General features: G+C 45.6%; 1 protein-coding gene across 1 annotated transcript; it reads right to left on the bottom strand.

Moving 5' to 3' along the window:
* Window positions 1–10,567: 10,567 nt before the first annotated feature.
* LOC140713118 (uncharacterized) lies at window positions 10,568–20,411 on the bottom strand. Its single transcript, XM_073022228.1, is given in 6 exon segments — window positions 10,568–11,011; window positions 11,679–11,766; window positions 12,139–12,341; window positions 15,110–15,241; window positions 20,081–20,339; window positions 20,342–20,411. Coding segments are annotated over 6 exon segments (924 nt in total). The 3' UTR covers window positions 10,568–10,839.
* Between the last annotated feature and the right edge of the window lie 2,463 nt (window positions 20,412–22,874).

Raw genomic sequence — 22,874 nt, forward strand, 5'->3', positions numbered from 1 at the left:
ATAATCTTTTTGATTTACTGTTGGATTCAGTTTGTTAGTATTTTGTTGAGGATTTTTGCATCTGTGTTCATCAGGGATATTGACCTATAGTTTTCTCTTTTTATTGTGTCCTTGTCTTATTTTGGTATCAGGGTAATGTTGGCCAGGAAGAACGAACTTGGCAGAATTCCCTCCTCTTCAATATTTTTGGAATAGTTTGAGAAGGATTGAAATAAAAATTTGTAGAATTCAGCTGTGAAGCCACCTAGTTCTGGGGTTTTCTTTGTTGGGAGACATTTTATTATTACATAGTCATACATGTTACTCATTATTGGTCCGTTTAGGATTTCCGTTTCTTCTTGATTCCATCTTGGTAGGTTGTACATATCCAGGAATTTATCCATTTCCTCTAGGTTTTCCAGTGTGCTGACATACAGTTGTTAAAAATAGTCTCTAATGATCCCTTGTATTTCTATGGTATCAACTGTAATTCTCCTTTTTTGTTTCTAATTTTATTTATTTGGGATTTCTTTCTTTTTTTTTTTTTTTTTGGAGACGGAGTCTCGCTCTGTCACCCAGGCTGGAGTGCAGTGGCCGGATCTCAGCTCACTGCAAGCTCCGCCTCCCGGGTTTTCGCCATTCTCCTGCCTCAGCCTCCCGAGTAGCTGGGACTATAGGCGCCCGCCACCTCGCCCGGCTATTTTTTTTTTTTGTATTTTTTAGTAGAGACGGGGTTTCACTGTGTTAGCCAGGATGGTCTCGATCTCCTGACCTCGTGATCCACCCGTCTCGGCCTCCCAAAGTGCTGGGATTACAGGCTTGAGCCACCGCGCCCGGCCTTTTTTTTTTCTTAGTGTAGCTAATGGTTTGTCTACTTTATTTATCTTTTCAAAAAACCAACATTTTTTTCTTCATCTTTTGTATTTGTTAGTTTCCATATTATTTACTTCCTCTTTGATCTTTGTTATTTCTTTTCTTCTACCACTTTTGGATTTGATTTGTTCTTGCTCTTCTAGCTCATTGCAGTTCATTGTTAGGTTGTTTATTTTAAATCTGTTTTTTAAATGTAGGAGTTTATTGTTATAAACTTTCCTCTTAATACTGCTTTTGCTGTATACCATAGGCTTTGATACGTTGTGTTTCTGTTTTCAATTATTTCAAGAAATTTTTAAATTTCCTTCTTTTTTTTTGTTTTTTCTTTTTTTTTTTTTTTTGAGACGGAGTCTGGCTCTGTTGCAAAGGCTGGAGTGCAGTGGCCGGATCTCAGCTCACTGCAAGCCTCGCCTCCCGAGTTCACGCCATTCTCCTGCCTCAGCCTCCCAAGTAGCTGGGAGTACAGGCACCCGCCACCTCGCCCGGCTAATTTTTTTTGTATTTTAGTAGAGACGGGGTTTCACCGTGTTAGCCAGGATGGTCTCGATCTGCTGACCTCGTGATCCGCCCGTCTCGGCCTCCCAAAGTGCTGGGATTACAGGCTCGAGCCACCGTGCCCGGCCTTAAATTTCCTTCTTAATAACTTCATTGACCCATTGGCTATTCAGGGGCATATTGTTTAATTTCTAAGTATTTATACAGTTTTGAAAGTTCTCCTTGTTGTTGATTTGTTTTTTGTTTGTTTATTGAACTTTACGTTCTAGGGTACATGTGCACAATGTACAGGTTTGTTACATATGTATACATGTGCCACGTTGGTGTGCTGCACCCATTAACTCGTCATTTACATTAGGTATATCTCCTAATGCTATCCTTCCCCCCTCCCCTCACCCCACAACTGGCCCCAGTGTGTGATGTTCCCCTTCCTGTGTCCAAGTGATCTCACTGTTCATTTCCCACCTATGAGTGAGAACATGTGGTGTTTAGTTTTCTGTCCTTTTGATAGTTTGCTGAGAATGATGGTTTCAAGCTGCATCCATGTCCCTACAAAGGACATGAACTCATCCTTTTTTATGGCTGCATAGTGTACCATGGTGTATATGTGCCACATTTTCTTAATCCAGTCTGTCATTGATGGACATTTGGGTTGGTTCCAAGTCTTTGCTATTGTGAATAGTGCCACAATAAACATACGTGTGCATGTGTCTTTATAGCAGCATGATTTATAATCCTTTGGGTATATACCCAGTAATGGGATTGCTGGGCCAAATGGCATTTCTAGTTCTAGATCCTTGAGGAATGGCCACACTGTTCCACAATGGTTGTACTAGTTTACAGTCCCACCAACAGTGTAAAAGTGTTCCTATTTCTCCACATCCTCTCCAGCACCTGTTGTTTCCTGACTTTTTAATGATCACCATTCTAACTGGTGTGAGATGGTATCTCATTGTGGTTTTGATTTGCATTTCTCTGATGGCGAGTGATTATGAGCATTTTTTCATGTGTCTATTAGCTGCGTAAATGTCTTCTTTTGAGAAGTGTCTGTTCCTTGTTGCTGATTTATAGCTTTATTCTGTTACAGTCTGAGAATATCCTAGATGTTATCTCAATTTTAAAAAAATGTATTGAGACTTCTTTTGTAGCCTAGCATGTGGTTGATTCTAGAGAATGTTCTATGTGCTGAGGAGAAGAATGTGCATTTTGTATCTGTTGGATGAAATGTTCTCTAAATGTCTGTTACGTCCATTTGGTCTACGCTGTACTTTCAACTTGATATTTTGTTGTTTTTTTCTGTCTAGATGATCTTCAGTGCTGACAGTGGGATTTTGAAACCCCTACCATTATCGTTGTGTTGGTGTCTCTCTCTCTCTCTTTCTCTCTCTCTATACATACATACATATATATATATATATATATATATATATGATAGTGTGTGTGTATATATATATGTATTTGAGATGGAGTTTTGTTCTTGTTGCCTAGGCTGGAGTGCAGAGGTGCAATCTCAACTCATTGCAAACTCCACCTCCTGAGTTCAAGTGATTCTCCTGCCTCAGCCTCCCAAGTAGCTGGGATTACAGGCATGTGCCACTATGCTGGGCTAATTTTTTTTGTTAGTAGAGACGGGGTTTCACTATGTTGGCCAGGCTAGTCTTGAACTCCTGACCTCAGGTGATCCACCTGCCTCCACCCCCCAAAGTGCTGGTATTACTGGCATGAGTCACCACGCCCTACCTCTCTCTCTATTTAGATCTACTAATATTTGCTTTATATATCTGGGTGCTTTGTTGTTGGGTACACATATACTCGTAATTGTTATATCCTCTTGCTATGTTGATCTCTCTATTACATAATTACGTTTTTGTCTCCTTTTTACAGTTTTTGACTTAAATTGTGATTGGTCTGAAATAAATATAGCTACTTTTGCTCACTTTTGAGTTCCATTAATGTGGAACGTGTTTTTCCATCCCTTCACATTTAGCCTATGTGTGTCTTTACAGCTGAAGTGAGTTTTTTGTAGACAGTATATAGTTGGTTTTTCTTCTTTTAAATCCACTCAGCCCGTCTATATCTTTTAATTGGGAAGCTTGGGGTTATTTTGCTATTGATATCACAGTCCAGACAATAAGATTTTCTCACTTAAGTTATTTGTACACAAATTAATATGAAGAGGAAGTAGAGATTTTCTTTTGTCCTTTTGAAGATAGTGATGGATTATTATTTTGATTTCATGCAAGTGAGGGACTCACCATGCCTGTTGGAATTTTAGAATTTCTTTCCTGTTATTAGGAAGAGCAATGATCTGTAATCGGTTCCTGGAATCATCCAGTGATGGTCTGAATATCTTAAAAGTTTTCTTTCATGTCTCATTTTCTATTTCTCCCCTAGTAGCCATGCACCCGGGGCAGGAGATGGCCTTACATTTCCTTGGTTTCTTGATGATTTCTTAGGTTTAGTGTTTGAAACAGTTCGGATTCTGGATAAAATCAGCCCTTCTGGGAAGTGTGTAAGTCAAACAAGGACTTTCTGGTGGCGTTATACAGGTTTCCCATGCCCCATGAGTACAGGAATAGCTCTCTGGGGAAGGAGTATGGGCACATGATGGCAGGAAGCCATTCTTGGATGGTCCCATCGTTCTGCAGGAATTCTCATGCAGCGAGAAGAAGCATGCGGCGACTGAGCTGGTAGGGATTCTGCTGATAGTTTTGATCGTTATGATTTGCTCCTGAAAGGTGATGTGGGATGAAGTGTAATATTTAGAATGTTGACATTCCTTGAAACAAAGATATAGAAAAAATCTTATAATTGCAGGGTGCCTTGTAGTTTTCAGCTGCTCTCATGTGGATCCTTTTTCGTCCTTCTGAAATGCTTTCCCAGGAGAGAGCATTGTTCTCTTTATATAGATGAAGAGCCTGGGTTTCAAATGGTTAGGAATTCATCGCAGGCATTGGAATCTTTGGTTTCCTGGAACATTTTTTATTCAAGTATAGACCACATGGCCTCTAAAGGCTGGTTCACTCTTTTTTTGTTTGTTTGTTTGTTTTTTGTTTTTTGAGATGGAGTCTCGCTCTGTCGCCCAGGCTAGAGTGCGGTGGCCAGATCTCAGCTCACTGCAAGCTCCGTCTCCCGGGTTTATGCCATTCTCCTGCCTCAGCCTCTGGAGTAGCTGGGACTACAGGAGCCTACCACCTTGCCCGGCTAGTTTTTTGTATTTTTTTTAGTAGAGACCGAGTTTCAACGTGTTAGCCAGGATGATCTCAATTTCTTGACTTCGTGATTCGCCCGTCTCGGCCTCCCAAAGTGCTGGGATTACAGGCTTGAGACACCGCGCCTGGCTGGCTCACTCTTAACACCACGATTGGGGATCGATCCAGCCTCGCCTCTGGGGTGTGTGGCAGGAACTCCACAGCCATCCTGGGTGCTCTGGGGTGGGGTGGCCGAGCTGTAGCAGCCCCTCCCAGCTGAGCAGCAAGGCCGGGGAAAGCTCATTGCATTCCCCTTGGTTCTAACCAGGTAGAGGCTTACACTGCACATTTCCTTAGCTGGGAACCTTTAGAACTTTACATTTAAAATCTAATCTGTGATCCAGGGGTAGATACATGGGTACTCACTGTACAATTCCTACATTTTTTGTATATTTAAATTTTTTTTTATGTGTGTCATGGACGACAAAAGAAATGCAACCCCTTTACAGCTTTTCTGTATAGCATCTTCCAGAATCAGGAGGCTGGCCAGGGTTTAGTTTCATCAGAAATCTGAATCTTTCTGGTCAAGAGACGGCATTATTAAATTTTTGGTTGTGTGGTTTCTGGGAAAGAAATATTCTAACTGAGTTCCAGGAATCACCTCTGTGGCGTTTCTAGAGGAAAAGTGACCACTCTTAAAGCTTCGCTGTCACTAGCAAGAATGATTGTGATGGTTTCTAAGCGGTCTCCAGATAATCTTTAGTTCTTTTGTGCAGAGTGCTTTTATTCTAAGTGAAGTGCCCTTCTGTTTAATGGTGACCTCCAGTTATTACAGGGATTGCAGCCACATTTGATGGACGTGAACCTGCTCATCTCTGGCTCCCCAGCTTCACCTGTGGGGTGGGTGGCAGGAGCTCCACAGCCATCCTGAGTGCTCTGGGGTGGGAAGTCCCTAGTGGGAGTGGACGCTGCATGGCCGGGACGTTCCTGTCCCATGTTCCACACTGGTGTGTGCTCGTCTCTGCCTTGTTTCCTCCGTCCGTGCGTCTGTGGCCTGTTTTCTCCGTGCGTGTCGCAGTGGCACATTTCCTCCGTTCCTGCGTCTCTGGCCTGTTTTCTCCGTGCGTGCCGCAGTGGCACATTTCCTCCGTTCGTGCGTCTGTGGCCTGTTTTCTCCGTGCGTTCCTCTGTGGCGCGTTTCCTCCGTCCATGCGTCTGAGGCATTTCCTCTGTCCGTGTGTCAGTGGCGTTTCTTTCGTCCGTGCATCTGTGGCGTTTTCTCCATGTGTGTGTCTGTGGCGCTTTTCTTCCCTCTGTGCGTCTGTGGTGGTTTTCTTCGCTCCGTGCGTCTGTGGTCTGTTTCCTCCGTCCATGCGTCTGTGGTGTTTTTTCCGTCTGTGGATCTGTGGCGTTTCCTCTGTGAGTCTGTGGCCTGTTTTCTCCGTCCACGCTGAAGGCCGTCGCTTCTCTCTAGTCACCACTTACTGATCGCTCCCTGTGTGCTGAGCCTGTGTCAGGTGTGTGACGTGTGTCACCTGTGTGGCAGGGGTTTGCGTGACACACAGGGACACACGCTTGGGGAGCCGCAGTGATGGGGTCATAGCCACGCAGCTCAGCCCTCTGTAGAGGGGCTTGGTGCCCACCCAGCTCTTCCCGAAGCAGCCTCGGGGCAGATCCCAGCTCTGCTTTCTCTCCTGGAGGCACCTCATGAAGTAAATTAAGCAAATCTAAAGTAGGAAACTGTTGTGAAATGAGACCTGGTTTCAGGTGTGTGTGGTCATTTCTCTTTACATGCTTACTTCATATACCCCAAATGATATACTTTTCCACCTGGAATAACAATTAATTACCAGCCATTACTGGTACAAAATTCCATGAAGGATTTTTGAGGAGGGCATAGTCTCAAAACCATGCTTTATTTTCACAGCTGTGATTTGCATGATAAAACTGTCAGGACTGTGACTTTCTTTTGTTATCTTATTTTTATTTTTAGACCCTTGAGAGGAAGTTATTTAGTGATTACTTATAATTGTGAAAATAATCTAATGATTAGACAACCTCATTAGAACAAGTATTATATTCCCTGTTCCTTATGTAAATGAAATCATCTTAATCCAGGCCGATGTTGGCAGGAATGGTCACGTTTAAAATGGTAAGATGTTTATGTGATGTGTGGACCTCCCCCATATCGTCTCTGGAACATTCCAGAACTTCCATCTCAATTCTCACTTGTTGACACCCTTCCCTGTTTTGTGATTATTCTTGTTTGCATCAGAATTTTGAATCCACATACCTGAGATGATACTTACGTATGCATGTACACATGCATGTGTGTGCATGTGTATATACACGTGTATGTGTGTGTACGTGTGCCCATGTGCACGTGTATATGCATGTGTGCGTGCATGTGTACGTGTGTATATGTCTGTGTGTATGTGTGTACGTGTATGTGCATACATGTGTGTGTATGCATGTACGTGCATATGTGTGCATGTATGTGTACCAGGCACACATGTGTACATGTGCATGCACGTGTGCACGTGCATACACGTGTATGTGTGTGCATATATGTACACGTGTGTGTACATGTGTAGGTATGTGTATGCATGTGTATGCATGTGTGGGCGCACCGACATACCTTTCCCTTTCATACAGGCTGTTTTGAGCATTGCTGTTAGGCAGTGATAACTTTCCGTTTCCTTAGTCAGAAAATAGGTAGCTCATCATTAATAAAGATGAGCATTCAATATCAGGAATCCCTAAAGACAATTGAAATTGTCATATTAAATAAATAAACTCCAAAACAAAGATAGTGTTCTGTACTATGTGTTCACATTGAATTTTCTTATAAAAATTGGTGTGAATGTTTCCCACTTATTGGAAATCACATGACTAGTTTAAGCCAAAACGTGGAATATTAATTCTGTCTTCAGATCACTTTTGCATATTTATGATTGATCTGTTCTGCTGTTCTGGAAGCTCTGAAAGCCACTCTGACTTACCCTAGCTGGTGCCACGTTGTGAGAATTCAGGGAAACGAGGTGTCTGCCAGTTTCAGTATTTTAGATCTCAAGCTGCCTCTTTTCTGATCATAAACCAGCCTTCAAGAAAGACACAGTGTGACTTGCAGTGGATTATATCAGTTTTATTTTCTGTGGCTGAATCGTCACTCTACATTGTGAATTAATGTTATTTTTCAGATCGTCTTCATAACACAGGGAGGTTCTCCAGTGTTGAGTGCAGGTTCAGTGAAACCACTAACACTGTTACTACGGACTTCAACAGACTTGTTTTCTGAGGTGATAACCCTGGAGTCAGGCATTCAGTGTCCGCCCATCACTTCACTTGGTTCCGAGTTCTCGGTCCCCTCCCGCTCTCCTCCCCCTGCACCCTTACTTCCGTCTTACCTTCTTTTTGACTCATAGGCCCTCCGCAGATGGTGTGTTGGGGGCAGGTGTCTGCTGTGAATCTTCCATAACCTTGGGAGAGAACTTTTTCTTTGGAACAAGACCCCTCTCAATAAACTTTCAGTAGCCCGAGTATCATCTGTCGTGTGAACTATTTGTGGAAAGTGTTCAGCATTTTTCCTTGGATTTTGGCCCATCTTTCTCCACCTGCCAGTTTCTTTTCAGTTTGCCATGTCTGTACCCTCACCAACCCCGTTCCAGCCCTGGTTCCGTGTGAAGTAATTGAAGCAGAGCTCTGCAGATGAGAGAGTGTGTGTCGCCCCCCGAGTTCCCTTCCTGGCCTCTGAGTGTGGGTTGTGTTTTGTTCCGAGGGATGACTCTGAGGCTCCTGGCCCCTGTTTTGGAGCACCCCACACCAAAGTGGGTGTACAATGAAAAATGGGTTTATGCTGTATTATTATAATTCATAGAGCAGATGATAAAAATGCTTGAATCTGAACAGCAGCTGAAAATGAGGACATGGTACCAGTTTGGATGTTGGACGACCTTCTTGAAAAAACTCATCATACTTTAGAAACCGCGCGTGTAGTGTTTTCTATTTCATACTTAGAATCTATACAGTGTGTGTTGTATGAATGTGTTGTGTGAGTGTGTTGTGTTGTATGTGAGTTGCATGGGTTGTATGTGTGTTGTATATGCATATTGTGTTGAGTTGTATTTATTGTATATTTGAGTGTTGTGTGTTGTATGAGTGTGTTGTACACGTATTTGTGAGTTGTATGTTTTGTATGCTGTATGAATGTTATGTGTTGTGTGTATGTGTATGTTGTATATGAGTTGCATGTATTGTGTGTATGTTGTGTGAGTGTTGTGTGTTGTATGAGTGTGTTGTACGTGTGTTTGTGAGTTGCACGTGTTGTGTGTTGTATAAGTGTTGTGTGTTGTTTGTGCATTGTACATGTATTTGTGTTGAGTGGCATGTACTGTGTATGTTGTATGTGTTATATGTTGTGTGAGTGTGTTGTACGTGCATGTTGTGTTGTGCGTGAGTTGCATTTCTTGTATGTGTTGTATGAGTGTATTGTATGTGTATGTTGTGTTGTGAGTACGTGAATGTTGCATTTAGTTGCGTGTGTTGTGTGTGCTGTAGATGAATGTTGTGTTGAACGTGAGTTGCATGTGTTGTACGTGAGCTGTATGAGTCGGTTGTATGTGTATGTGGTGAGTTGCGTGTATTGTGTGTATGTTGTGTGAGTGTTGTGTGTGCATGTTGTGTTGTGAGTTGCGTGTGTTGTGTGCTATATGAGTGTTGTGTCGTATGAGTGTGTTGTATGTGCATGTTGTATGTGAGTTGTGTGTTGTGTGTGCTGTATGAGTGCATTGTACGTGCGTGTTGTGTTGTATGTGAATTACGTGTGCTGTATGTGTGTATGAGTGTGTTGTACGTACATGTTGTGTTGTGAGTTGCATGTATTGGTTATGTGTTGCATGAGTGTTATAAATGCATATTGTGTTGTGAGTTGCATGTATTGGGTATGTGTTGTATAGGTTGTGTGTGTTTGTGTGTATTGTGTGTTGTCAGTGTTGTATAAGCGCATTGTACATGTGTGTTGTGTTGCATGTGAGTTGCATGTTGTCAGTGTGTGCCGTGTGAGAGGCAGGGCATCCACATGACTGCTCCTCAGCGAGTCCTGCCTTGCAGCCCCTTCCGAGCTTGTATCCTCCCGCGCAGCCTAGAAGCAGCAGCATGTTTGCCTCTGCCCCTCCCCAGGAGGCCTCAGCCAGGTCCTGCGCTCAGCCCGCCACTGGGTGGCCTCTCTTGTCTCTCTTGTCTCTCTCATCATCCTCCTGCGCCTCCTCCTTCTCAGAACCTGCATCCTTCCTCTGTGCTCCCTGGCAAGCCACACCTGGGACGTGGGAGTTCAGGCTCTCCCCAAAGCCGTTTGCTCCTCTCTGAAGAGCGCCCCCCTTGACTGGCCGTGAGCAGCTGGAGTGGATTGCAGGGAAGGGAGGTGGGTGTTCCTGTAGAGATGTCGGGGTCTTACCTGGGGAGAACGGACCTGCGCTGGGCAGGCCGTCCTCCTGAGGAAGGGGATGGGGCGGGAGGAGCCTCTCGTGGACAAGGGGCCCACCTCCGGCCCTCCTTCCCTCTATCCCAGTCTGTTGTGAGGGAGGGCGAGGCCCTAGGTGATTTCTATGCAGATCTTCAATTATCCAGGCTGTGAATGAAATACTTCTGTTTTTAAGATCAGAGGAAATCTCCTTTTGTTTGACTGCTTTTTATTTTATTTTATTTTATTTTATTTTATTTTATTTTATTTTATTTTATTTTGTTTTGTTTCATTTTACTTTTTTTGAGAAGATGTTGCCCAGGCTGCAGTGCGGTGGCGTGATCTCGGCTCATTGCAATCTCCACCTCCCGGGTTCAAGCGATTCTCCTGCCTCAGCCTCCTAAGTAGCTGGGATTACAGGTGCCCGCCACCACATCCGGGTAATTTTTGCATTTTTAGTAGAAATGGGGTTTCACCATGTTGGCCAGGCTGGTCTCGAACTACTGACATCAAGTTGTCCACCCACCTCAGCCTTCCAAGGGGTTGGGATTACAGGCGTGAGCCACCGCGCCTGGTCCGTCTGCCTCTTAGTTAGAACCTGTATATTTAATGTTTTAAATTTCACTTTTCCGGGTCAGAACGAAAAAGAACAGTGTTTCTTTTTCGTAGTGTTGCTATGAATGTCCTTTACGATTAGGATACTGGGCTGGCTGCCCACTGGTGCGTGGCATCACTGGGTCACGGTCACCGTCTGCCCCAGCAGTGTCCAGAGTGTTTAGAGTCTTTCCTGGGCATAGACACCCTTTTGTCTGACGTTCAGATAAAACCAATCACCATATTCAGTTAATCAAAGAGGTCAGAGCTGGGAACGGTTAGTGCACATCCACCTCTCCCGAGAGTGTTCACGCCTCTTCCACGCGGGGCTAGGCTGCTGCTGAGCGTGGTTCTACTGGCTGTGGGTGTGGCCCCCTTCCTCCACCACAGCCATCGCAGGCCTGCCACAGTTTTGATTCTTCTAGAAGAGAATAGGCAACACAAGAGAAACAAGATATGTTAGATTTTAAACCTTTAAAAATGATTTCCTCAAACATTGCGTATATTTTTTGCCCATACCTAATTTGACAGCAATTTAGTAAAGATTAAAATGAAAAAAAAATTTCCCCTCTATTAAGTCTTTGAAAGGCATCCAACTTAGTTTTCATACAATTATTGTCTCTTTGGAGTCATACTTTATTGGTTTCAGTAATGTGTAACAAGTACACCGGCATAAACAGATTTAGGAGCAAACAGCTGCTTCATGATTATAGTTCAGCTCGCGGGGCGCAGTTCTGGGGGTGCAGCCTGCGCCTGCCTGTGCGCCAATAGGGCTGGTCACTTTGAGCATCTGGGAGTGTCTGGGTAAGTGAGGTCTGGGCAAGGCAGCATCCACACACCTGCGTAGTTCTCACTTTGTCCACGTTATCCGGCAATGCCACAAAATTATCAAGTAAGTGTTCTCCAAGCGCATGTTCAGTTAGTGTTTGGAAAGTGCATAGGTAGCTCATACAGCACCTTCAGGAGGAGCTAGGAGCCCAGGAATGAGAGCAGGTGTGAGGCCTGTACTCTCTTTGCATAGATAAAATATGCATGTGCATATCTGAGACCAGAAAGTTAGATTGGAGCCAGAATGTGGAAGTCCTTACCTGTGGGATACTAGGGAGCCACTGAGGGTTTCGGAGAGGATCGTGTCTCTGATGTGCGGCATGCCGTGGAGCCGGGGGACAGAGCAGGCTCATGCAGGGCACTCGCCGTGGCGAGAGGAGGAGAGAAGGCAGCCAGTGAGCTGAGCGATTCGGTGCCTGGGTCAGGAGGGGAAGAGGGAGTGCAGGAAGGTGGAAGAAGCTGCGAGTCTGCACCCCGAGGTCGAGTCTGCACCCCGAGGTCGGCGTTGCGCTTTGCCAGAATTCAGGAGAAGCAAGTGTGGACCTGACTCGGAGATACTTACAGACACCACTGCAAGCTGCGAGTTTGGAAATACAGGAGGAGGCTTGGGGAAAATCTGGAGCAGGGTGCATTTGGGAGCCTCTTAGGTAGAAGTGCAGGTCAAGTAGCCAGAGTGTGAGGCGTGCATGTCTGGAGAGAGGAGGCCAAAGGAAAGCCCACGTTTGGAAATGGAGGAAGGGTTGGAAGACCCAGAAAAGGTCCTGCTGAGTCCAGAGAAGGGCTGGATGGTGCAGTTCACTAAAGCCCAGAGCCGAGAGTTTCCAGGAGAAAGTCCCAAGCGTTGCTGAAAACCAGGGGGCAGGACTCCAGTTGGAGCCTGCGAGGGGAGCCTGGCAGCCCTGATCCCTGAGAGCAGCCAGAGCCTGGGGGTCTCGGCAGAAGTGGGAGGGAAGTGCAGGGAGCACGTGGAGATGGTCCTTCAAGGCCTGGTGCTTCACACGGGCCACCAGCCGTGGACCAAGACACAGCTGGAGAGGGGCCTGAACCCAGAGTGTGTCCAGGTGTAGCAGGGAGCCGGGAAGGGCAAAGGTATCCGGAAGAAAGGGGGCAGGCATGGAGCCAGGTCCCCAGGGAGGCTGCAGTCTTCTTTCTCTGTTCATGGACTGGTTGTTGGTTATTTTGAGTTCTCAAAGTCATCCACTCGGTGCGGTCCAGAGAAAGTTCCCAGGGGTCTCAAGGCCGGAGCAGGCCTTGTACTTTTCCGAACACTGTGTGTGTTGACTCAGGGTTACCGTCAATGGCTAATTCTAGCGTGTCTTTTGTTGAAGTCTGCAGAAGAGCCTCAACCGGCACCAGCTTTTGAAGAACTTATAAAACTTGTGTTCTTCTGATTCTGGGATTTTTGCCTGAAATGCCTCGTATATTTTTGGCTAGGTGTTCTTAGCACTTGTGTTATGGCATTTGGAGCTCTGTGTTTTTGTGATGTGCTAGCTGTGAGGATGTTGAAAATTAGATTCCTAGAAATCAGGTTATAGGAGCTCTCGGCCACGCTTCGTGGGTTATGTTTCGACCCCTCATAGTGGATCCCGTTGCGGTGGCTCTTCTTAGTATTTGTGGAACACCTGACTCGTGATGCTAGGAGAATGTGATTTGTTTTCTTTGTAAGTCTAAAGTCTAATGACCTTGTAGAGTCTTTATACCCATCTCTTATAAATCAGCTTTAATATACTTGAAAATATCCTCATTGTGCCCTTGAAAAGCAGGTGCACATTTTAAAAGTCATCCTTTTAAAATCCTTTTCTGCAGCCTGTGCCCTCTGTCTGTTTTGTTTCCTTCACTGCAACATCATGAAACAGGGACAAGGGCTAGAATCTCTGTTTCATACACAGAGCTGAACTGTGCTGAGTGACCTGCTATGCTGACGTCTGTTTCTGTCGTGAGAGGGAACCCTGGTCTCTTGACTTTTCCTTTTGTACATTTTCAAAAAGAATATTTTTTCCTCTCTTGGGTCCATTCCATTGTGGGATTCTCTCCTAAGACTGTTTCTTTGCCTTCCATTTTGACAAGTATGATTTAGTTTCCGAGATGATGAAAGGGCAGTGTAAAGGCCTGGGAAAGAGAAAGCAGGAAGAGAAGGAATTATCTCATGATTTTAGTCAGAAGGAAATCACTCAGACAGAAACGCTGTTACAAGTGGGTCAGATCCCAGGAAGTGGGATTGAATAAGTGACGTGGTATCGCACAACTCTGTTTTACATTCTTGCTGTTGCCAGGGGTAACGAAAAGAACGAGTATATTCATTCCGAGGTCAAATATATATCTTTACTGACTCTGACTATAATTAGCAGAATTCGTTCAGTTCAAGTTTGAGAATACCTTTATAGAAGAGGGTCTTCGTGCACGTGTGCCTATTTCTATTTATATGTTCACGCGTATTGGAGTATAAATGTGTGTGTGCCGTGTGTGAGACCTCATTATTTGAAACAAGAAATGTGCAGTAGAGCTTATATATTTCGAGAAGGTACATTTGGGGAATAAACCACTTTGTTTAGAATTGAATAATGGGGTCTTTGAGGGGTGTATATATATGTATGTGTGTTTGCATTTATGTGTATGAAAGTGTGTATTGCATGTATATGTGTTGTGCATGTATGTGTGCCTTTGTGTGTAATGTACATGTGCACGCATGTGTATATGTGTGCATGTGTATTTGTGTTGCATGTATGTGTGTGCATGTGTTACATGTTTAGGCACGACTGCACATATGTGCAAGTAAGCATGCATGGATGCTCGTGTGTGTATAGTTATACATGTATATTTGTGCATGTTATGTCTACGTATTTACATATGTATGTGTGTCAGAATTTGTATGTATATGCATGTGTGTTTGAGTGTTGTGTGTATGCTTGTGTGTGTTTGAGTGTTGTGTGTATGTGTATGCATGTGTTATGTGTTGGTATTATGTGATTATGTGAATGTGTGTGCATGTGTGAATGTATGTATTGCATGTAGGTGTAGGTGTGCGTGTGCATGTGCATGTGTGTGTGATATGTGTCTGTGCATGCGTGCATGTGCACGTTTGATTTGTGAGTCCTCTCTGGGAGGGGCATGTTCCTGGAGACAGTGCATGGGATCCTCCGCTGTCCTCTCAGGGAGAGAGACATTGTGAAAGTTCGAGCCATTAGGTAAACACGCCTGATGTTCTATAAAATATGTATTTATACCCCTGGGGTTAAATGTATGTTAAATGGGTGCAAAGGTGTTATACTGCATTAAAAGTCATGTTAGTACTTCCTGGTTAAAGGGTTTGTGAATGACTTCCTGTACATGGGACATAATACACCACACAAAATTACAGCGGGTCAATGGTATTTGCCAGGAGGTCTGGCTTATGATTGGTATTTCTAGCTGCAGACATGCAGGCTGAGCTTTGCTGGACTTAGAGGAGGGTCATTGACTCTGCCCACTGAATGATACCAGCGTCTCTGTTGCTTCCTTGTTCTGCCGGCTTCATCCAGAGCTGGGACAGCTGCTCTCAGACGCATTGCACTTTTCTCTCCATACAAATCTGCAGCATTTGTTAGCAGTCCAGTAGCAGACCGAGTGGCAGGTCCGGGGCAGGTCCAGGGGCAGGTCCAGCGTCAGGTCCAGCATCAGGTCCAGCGGCAGGTCCAGCATCAGGTCCAGGGACAGGTCCAGCGGCAGGTCCAGCGTCAGGTACAGGGCCAGGTCCAGCGGCAGGTCCAGTGTCAGGTCCAGTGTCAGGTCCAGCGGCAGGTCTAGCCAACTTTCCACATGGCCGATGTGAAAATGTACCCTCTCCCTTCCATTTTTTAAAGCAGTAGTTATTAGTAGAGCCTACTGCCATTTCTCCTTGAGTTCCTCGCAGTGGATGGTAAGCATTTGCTTTATTAAAGCAAAGTTCCATGCTCTTTGTGCTAAGTCTCCTCTGCCTTTCTGTGAGAGGCTAGAATTGGGATCGACCCTCAGCTGTGCCAGAGCCTTGGTACCTATCTCAGTTCTGGAATCTACTCTGTGCTTGTTGCCTTCCATCCACCAATAGCCATCTGTCTTCCTGTCACTCCTTCAACACGGAGTCCAGCAGTGTGCACACAGGTGAGCCTGTGTGAATGCTGGTTTTATAGGATCTTATCTGGATCTTAGTCATCTTTTCACTAGGAAACCAGACACTGCAAAGACTTACAGAAAAGCCCAAAGAAGCCGTATCAATAGAATCATAGAGACAGAATTCTATAACCATAGGAAATGGCATTGATTATCATGAAATGTGCATTTATGTGAGGCATAGTAAAACATCACTTTTCTTACTGGGTAAGAGCTTGGAAAAGAGATTATGAAAGTAATACTGACTCTACTCTTGTATCGTGGAACATGGTAAAATGATGCAAGGTATTGTATAGAATGGAACAAACAGAATAGAATTATATAGAGTAGTGCAGAATAGAACAAATAGTATAATGTTATATAGGGTGGCATAGAATAGAAGAAACAGTGTAACATTATGTAGTATAGTATACAATAGGACAAATAGTATTACATGGTCTAGAATAGAACAAGTGGGATAGTATTGTAGAGTATATAGTTGAACTAATGACGTAGTATTGCATAGCATAATACAGTCTAGATTAGAACACACAGCATAGTATTAATATTACATAGTATGGTGTGGAATAGTAGAGTCCCATGGCACAGAACAGAGAGGATAGTGTTCTGTAGCACTGATGCAGGAGTTTTGCTCTTTAGCTCAGCTAGGTCCAGGTTCTTGTCTCATGACCAGGAAGAAACAGGCACGGGGGCATCGAAGAGTGAGTGCAGTGGAACTTATTAAGCTAAAAGTTAAGCTCTCAGCGAAAAGAGGGGTCCTGAGAGCAGGTTGCTGGTCGCCCCCTTCCCAGTTGACTACAAGGGCTTTTATATAGAAGCTGATGGGGCTGGGCTCCTTGTCTAAGGAGCAAATTTCTGGTGGCTCCACCCCATTCCCCCGTGTGCATGGGGACCCTTAGTCTGCTGTGAGCATGTTTAGGCAAGACCCCCCTGCAAGTCCCCCTATCTGCACAAAACATAGGCTGGAGGCTCTCTGGGACCCTTCCCTTACTATCTGCCTAAAGCAAGCTCGCTAACTGCTTTCCGTATAGAAGAAAATAGATAGAATAGAACAGATATTACAGTATTTTCTAGTATAGAATGAAGCTGTAGTATTCTATCGTAGAGAATGGAATAGTATAGAATAGAACAAACAGATCCTACTAGTGTAGTATAGAATAGTAGCCTCGCGCAGCACGGAGCAGTGTTGTGCTCCCTATGTACAGGGCGTAACCACCAGGAGAGCGTTTTTCAGTGGGGCGTCACTGGCCCTTCATATTTCCCTGGTTCTGTGGAAATGAGGAGAGGGAATTAAGAGAGGGGGAGGAGGTTGGCTTTCTTACTTTTAAGACGCTCATTACTTCTTGGGGATCATTTGATGGTCCTCTTTGGTAGTATTCTGTGAAGCAGTCTCTGTACTCTGTGTAGGGTGAAATGTGGAGCAGTCTGTGGACTCTGTAGGGTGAAATGTGGAGCAGTCTGTGGACTCTGTGGGTGAAATGTGGAGCAGTGTGTGGACTCTGTAGGGTGAAATATGGAGCAGTCTGTGGACTCTGTGGGTGAAATGTGGAGCAGTCTGTGGACTCTGTGGGTGAAATGTGGAGCAATCTGTGAACTCTGTAGGGTGAAATGTGGAGCAGTCTGTGGACTCTGTGTAGGGTGAAACATGAAGCAGTTGAGAAAGGATGAAGTTAGAAGTAGCTCAGCAGAGATGCACCAACTCTTAACTGGGAGACTGTGGAGCAGTCTGTGGACTCTGTGTAGGGTGAAATGAGGTGTTTTATGTAAATAGTTGTCTCATACCTGGCACATGGCAGAGCCTCCGTGGATCTTGCCATCATGAACCCTCTGATAACTTCTCTACAGTGCCCTCCACACTATGAATACCATACATTGTGTGAAGTCCGGGCCTTTTCAAAGGCTTGGTTTCATTTTAACAAAATTGGAATGCCCTGCATATTTGGAATGGCCAGATCATCCTGCACTTTTGACTTCACCTGTCCAGGTGGGTACACCTCCCTGCGTGCTGCCAAGGTTTACGGTGGAATTCCCTGATGCCACTACCCTCACTGCCTGCACCTGAATCTGCTGTGGGGTCATTTCCTTATTGGACTTGTCTGGCGACCTCCTGAGGGGTGGATGGGTCAGGACTGGGTTATCTGGGGAAGGTGTTCACAGCATTCCTGTTTGCAGTCTGTGTCCCTGTTGGAAGAGATGCTCTTAGCACATCCGTTAATCCAGACGTGATTAGCAAGGAGTGTCTCTCCCAGGTAAGAGTTGGTGCTACTTCTCTGCTGAGCTACTTCTGACTTCATCCTTTTTCAAGTCTGTTACAAAGAGAACTTTGGTTTCTCAAGGTTTAAGAATTAATGTCAAAGAGCAATTTAGTGTTCTTTTTGAGTCGCCAGCCTTGCTGTGGACGATTCGTGAGTCCTTGGTGGTCAGGGCCACAGCACAATCAGTGGGCCATCTGTTCCCCACCCTGGTGGATACTTTCTCACCCAAAGAAATGTATTCTGTTAACATGTCTCAAGTAGAATATTTTCGTAGAAGACAGAGTTATGGCTCTTGTTTTAATTTGTAATAGATGATTACTGTAGCAGGGTCAAGGTTGAGACTTGCAGTGTAGCTCGTGGAAAACATTGATTAGAAACACCCAAAATATATCACCAGCTTTGTTGCTGTAGCTCCAAGGGACTAGGAATGCATATATATATTTTTCTTGTGTTATTATTTATTATTTTTATTTTTGAGACAGAGTCTTGCTCTGTCACCCAGGCTGGATTGCAGTGGCATAATCTCAGCTCACTGTAACCTCTGCTTCCAGGGTTCAAGAGAATCTTGTGTCTCAGCCTCCCGAGTAGCTGGGATTACAGGTGCCTGCCACCATGCCCAGCTAATTTTTGTATTTTTAGTAGAGACAGGGGTCTCACCATGTTGGCCAGGCTGATCTTGAACTCCTGACCTCAAGTGATCTGCCAACCTTGGCCTCCCAAAGTGCTGGCATTACACACATGAGCCACTGTGCCTGGCCGCCATGACCATTTTAAATGTGGCACTGAATATCTGCCTTTTTTTTTTTTTTAAGAGGTGCAGATGTCACCCCTCACACCTCTATTCTGGGGCTGGCCTGGGCTGGCCAACAGGGTTCCCAGGCTCGAGGCCATGTCTGAAGTGTTGTTGGATAATGTGGATCTGTGACCCTTGGTCTTTGGGGACGTGGGGCACCCCGAGACACCCACAGTCTTGTGAGGGTTTACGGCTCTGTGTGTGGCTGCTGTGAGGCAGCTTTGGGCGGGGAGGAAGGAGAGCAGAGCCCATCTGTCCTGGTGTGGAAAATGCCCAAGAAAGTAAAGAAATGGTACCAAAAAATCATCATCTGCCCTGGTGCCATTTCTGTTAAAAAAAAGAAAAGAAAAATTCACTCTGAATGTGGTTCTGTGCTTGAGGAGGTTAGAAAATACCTGGAAAGACGCACAAAGTGTTCTTAAGGGGTCAGCGCCGGGAAGTGGAATGGGAGGCTTGGGAGTGTGTGGAAAGGAGGACGCGGCATATTTTATTCTAGTCTATTTGGTAGAGCGAGTGAGGAAAGTGAAGCTTGAGTGATCCGAGCAGCTCGGCCTGGCCATGGGTAGATCCCAGGGTGTCCCGCCTCCTGCCTCCAGCTGCAGCTCTATTTCTCAGTCACAGATGAGACAGGTGGCCTGAGGCTGTGGGTGGAGGAGGGGCAACTCGGTGTCCCCAGCATGTGACTGTCCAGGCTGCTCTTGGCCCAGCCTGAGGGAAGGGGCAGAGGAGAGCTGGGAGGGTGCACAGTGCTTCCCCCTCCCCTGCCCTGGGACTGAGGTGAGCCCAGGCTGCTGTCAGGATGGAGGAAGATGCCCTCAGGACGGAGGAAGAGGCCGGTGGAGTTTGGTCAGCAGCCAGTGTGGTCTTTCCCACAGGGGATACGCAGTGCGCCAACTCGTAGGAAAAAACTCTGCTTTAGTTTTTGAATTTTGCTCATTCTGTTTATCGTGCTGGTCATGGTAAGATCTGGATACTGTTGGTAGGAATCAGTGTCAATTACATACAGTTCACTCTTGTCCAACACAAGCTTGAGCTTTGCGGGTCAACTTATGGGTGGATTTTTTCAACCAAACTCAGGGAGAAAATACAGTGTTCTGCCAAGTGAAACTCATGTAGGAGGGCTGATTATTTGTACACGCAGAAAATACAGTGTTCCTGCCATGTGAAACGCGTGTCGGAGGGCCGACTCTTTGTACACGCAGGTTCAGCAGGTCCAGCTGTGCGGTTTGAATGTGCCTGGATTTGGTGTCCATGGGGTCCTGGAACCGACTTCCTGAGTCCAGCGAGGTTGGCCCCGGGACCGGCTCCCTGAGGACAGCGAGGCTGTTTCTAGTAGCAGGTGGTTTATTTTGTGTTTTCCCCCTGGCTCCACACCCCGTTCTCAGAGACACGGCTGTCACATGGGGACCAGCTGGGGCAGGGTAAGAGTGGAGGGCACCTGGTAGAAGTGGCCATGGGCTCTCTTAGGAACAATAACCGTGGCACCTACCGTAGACGAAGATGTTGTTGGTCTGCACTCTTCTCGTGTTGGTCTGGGGCATGCAGTGTCCGTGGGCTAGTGTGGTCCACAGCCCCGGTCTGGGGCTTGCAGTGGCTTTGGGCTGGTGTGGTCCACAGCTCCGGGGTCCGTGGTCCCTGACCCTGAAATCCCATCCGGTGCTGTGTCACCTTGGGCAAACTGTCTCTTGAGGGGAAGGGAATAGGGAACAGCCCTCCCCGCATGGCCTCCCCAGCACCACCCACTCCCAGGACCTCCAGTGTTGACCCTGCTGGGGGTTCCTCTCTCCTGGGGTGACCTTGTCCCAACAAGAGGACTCCATGGGCTGCAGGAGATGTCGAGCTATTTTCTCTCCTGGAACTGGGTTGCTGGTAGCTCCCAGATGCAGGAGGAAAGGCTCAGAAGTGCCTTCATAATAAGGAGTTGTTGACGTGAACTTTGGACAGCAAACACTGCTTACATTTCCTTTTCCGTTTTGATGCGTTAATGGTGTGTGGCAACACCGTGACACACGGGGATGCGGGTGATGGGTGACCCCCCCCCCCGCAAGGGGGCCGTGCACCTGTTTGATAATAAGAAGGCATGCTTCTCTTACTGCAAATAAAACTTTTAATGGTTTTTCTGCCAGAAAGACCCTGTGCTTTATGTGGGATACATAGAGGATCATTTGGCAAAGGATTGGGGATTTGGAGTTAAACTAAAAACAAATTAATTTCATTTTATAGCACTCTGAACCCATTTGAGTTAATTATTCATTGAGAATTTGAATAGCACACACTGTTCTGACTTCCAATTTCCCCCTAATGAACAGCATTTGCTGTAACATGACAAAACCCTGAGTCTTAGAGTTACTGGGTAATGTGGAAAAAGTCAAAGTTGGTTCTCTGTTGTTTTGCTTTAAGGAAATTGTATTATTTTGCAGCCACTTAGTTTTCTCCTTTCCAATAAGAAAAATTGCTTTCTTACTACCTGAAAATTCGTGAAGGTCAAGGGGACACAGGCTGCAGTGCATTAAAAGCCACCATCTAATGTGGACGTGGACTGAGTTTTCCCCTGTTCTCTCCCACCATCAAATGTGGATGTGGACTCAGTTTCCCCCTGGTCTCACCCATCATCAAATGTGGACGTTGACCCAGTTTCCCCGTGTTCTCGCCCATCATCAAATGTAGACGTGGACCCAGCTTCCCCCTGTTCTGGTTAACCATCAAATGTGGACTTGGACACACTTTCCCTCTGTTCTTGCCCACCATCAAATGTGGACACGGATTCAGTTTCCCTCTGTTCTTGCCCACTATCAAATACAGATGTGGACCTAGTTACCTTCTGTTCTCACCCACCATCAAATGTGGATGTGGACCCAATAGTCTTCTGTTCTCACCCACCATCAAATGTGGACATGGACTCAGTTTCCCTCTGTTCGTGCCTACCTTGCCACCATGGCTCATTTCACAATCACTCAGGAAAGGAAGAAACATTATTTTTAATAGGCATGAAGGCAGTTGTTTTTAACCTAAGGAGCAGGACATAATTCCAGCAATGGAAATTACCAGCTGAGTGGGTCTGTGTGAGGTTTGGAAGAAAAAAAGGATTTTACCTTCCCCCCTCTGTGTGTGCCCACCTTCCCCAGTTGAGAGTCATAGATTTAATTACTTTAATTTTGAGCTTAAAATAATTTGACAGCCTAACAAAAACTACTACAGTCCTATAAAATTCTGCTGTGTGTTTGGTTTTTCAGTTGTTTTCTGAATATGGTAAATGAATACATTGTGAGTTGTTATTTTAGTAATTGCTGTAAAAATTAATGTATGTTATAAGCAAGTGTTATAAAGTTAATTTAGCACCAAAGTAAAGCTAAAGCTGCGTTGATTTCCCACTGTACTTGTGCATAACAACGGCTCCATGAGGCAGGCGCTGTGACCCTGCAGTCTGGGGGGAGCAGGTGCCACCTGGCTAGTGCAGTCGCTGCCCGTCACCTCTTGCTGCCAGGCAGCTTTGCAGTTTCCAGGCTATGCGAGAGTTGAGGCGGGTGGTCAGTAAGAGACGGTGGGGAGTTAGGTGGTGCAGGTTGGCGTGGGGTGGAAGGAGGCGTGGAGAGCCTGGGGAAGGCTGGACAGCAGCTCCGGTACCTGCACAGGGGGGCAGGGTGAGGCGGCACTGGGCAGTGAGTAGCTCCTGGAAACAGCCCTTGAGGTTTTTATAGACGAGTCTGTCTTCAGCTCTGCACCCCTTTCCTGCTGAGTCCGGGTGGAGGGTGGAGGCCTCGAGTGCTTGTTTCTCCAGGTGAGGGCCCGTCGGACATAGCCAGTGTTTCCTGGAGTCCCCTCACCTGGGAACGTGCCCCTGCTCTTTTCAGAACAAAACAAATCTTAGTTAAACTTGACACATCACCTTTCCGGAAGGTGTTTAAGTCTGTATGCCTGTTAAGTCACCTAACTTTAAAGAGTAATGATACAATATGCTTCTTTTTAGGGGAGAAAACCTAGCTGATTTAAAAGATAAAATCAGAGGTTGGGGTCGCAGCATTTTGGAGGAGACTTGGTTTATGTCCTAGTGGGCAGCAGTGTTTCCTCAACTGTTGTGTTTGCTCCATTATTACATTACAGAGGTGACACTTCAAACATAGGAAAATGGAAGACAAAACAGCCCCCCCCATTCAGAGATAAACGTTATCAACATATTCATGCCCTTCCTTCTGCTGTTTTTGCTCTTCACTTTTTATTTTAAGACCACGTTCGTAGGATGGATATATAATTGTTTATGGTGACTTTAAAAGCACCTTTCTTGC

This window comes from Chlorocebus sabaeus, chromosome 12, assembly GCF_047675955.1.
Source record: "Chlorocebus sabaeus isolate Y175 chromosome 12, mChlSab1.0.hap1, whole genome shotgun sequence".
NCBI lineage: Eukaryota > Metazoa > Chordata > Mammalia > Primates > Cercopithecidae > Chlorocebus > Chlorocebus sabaeus.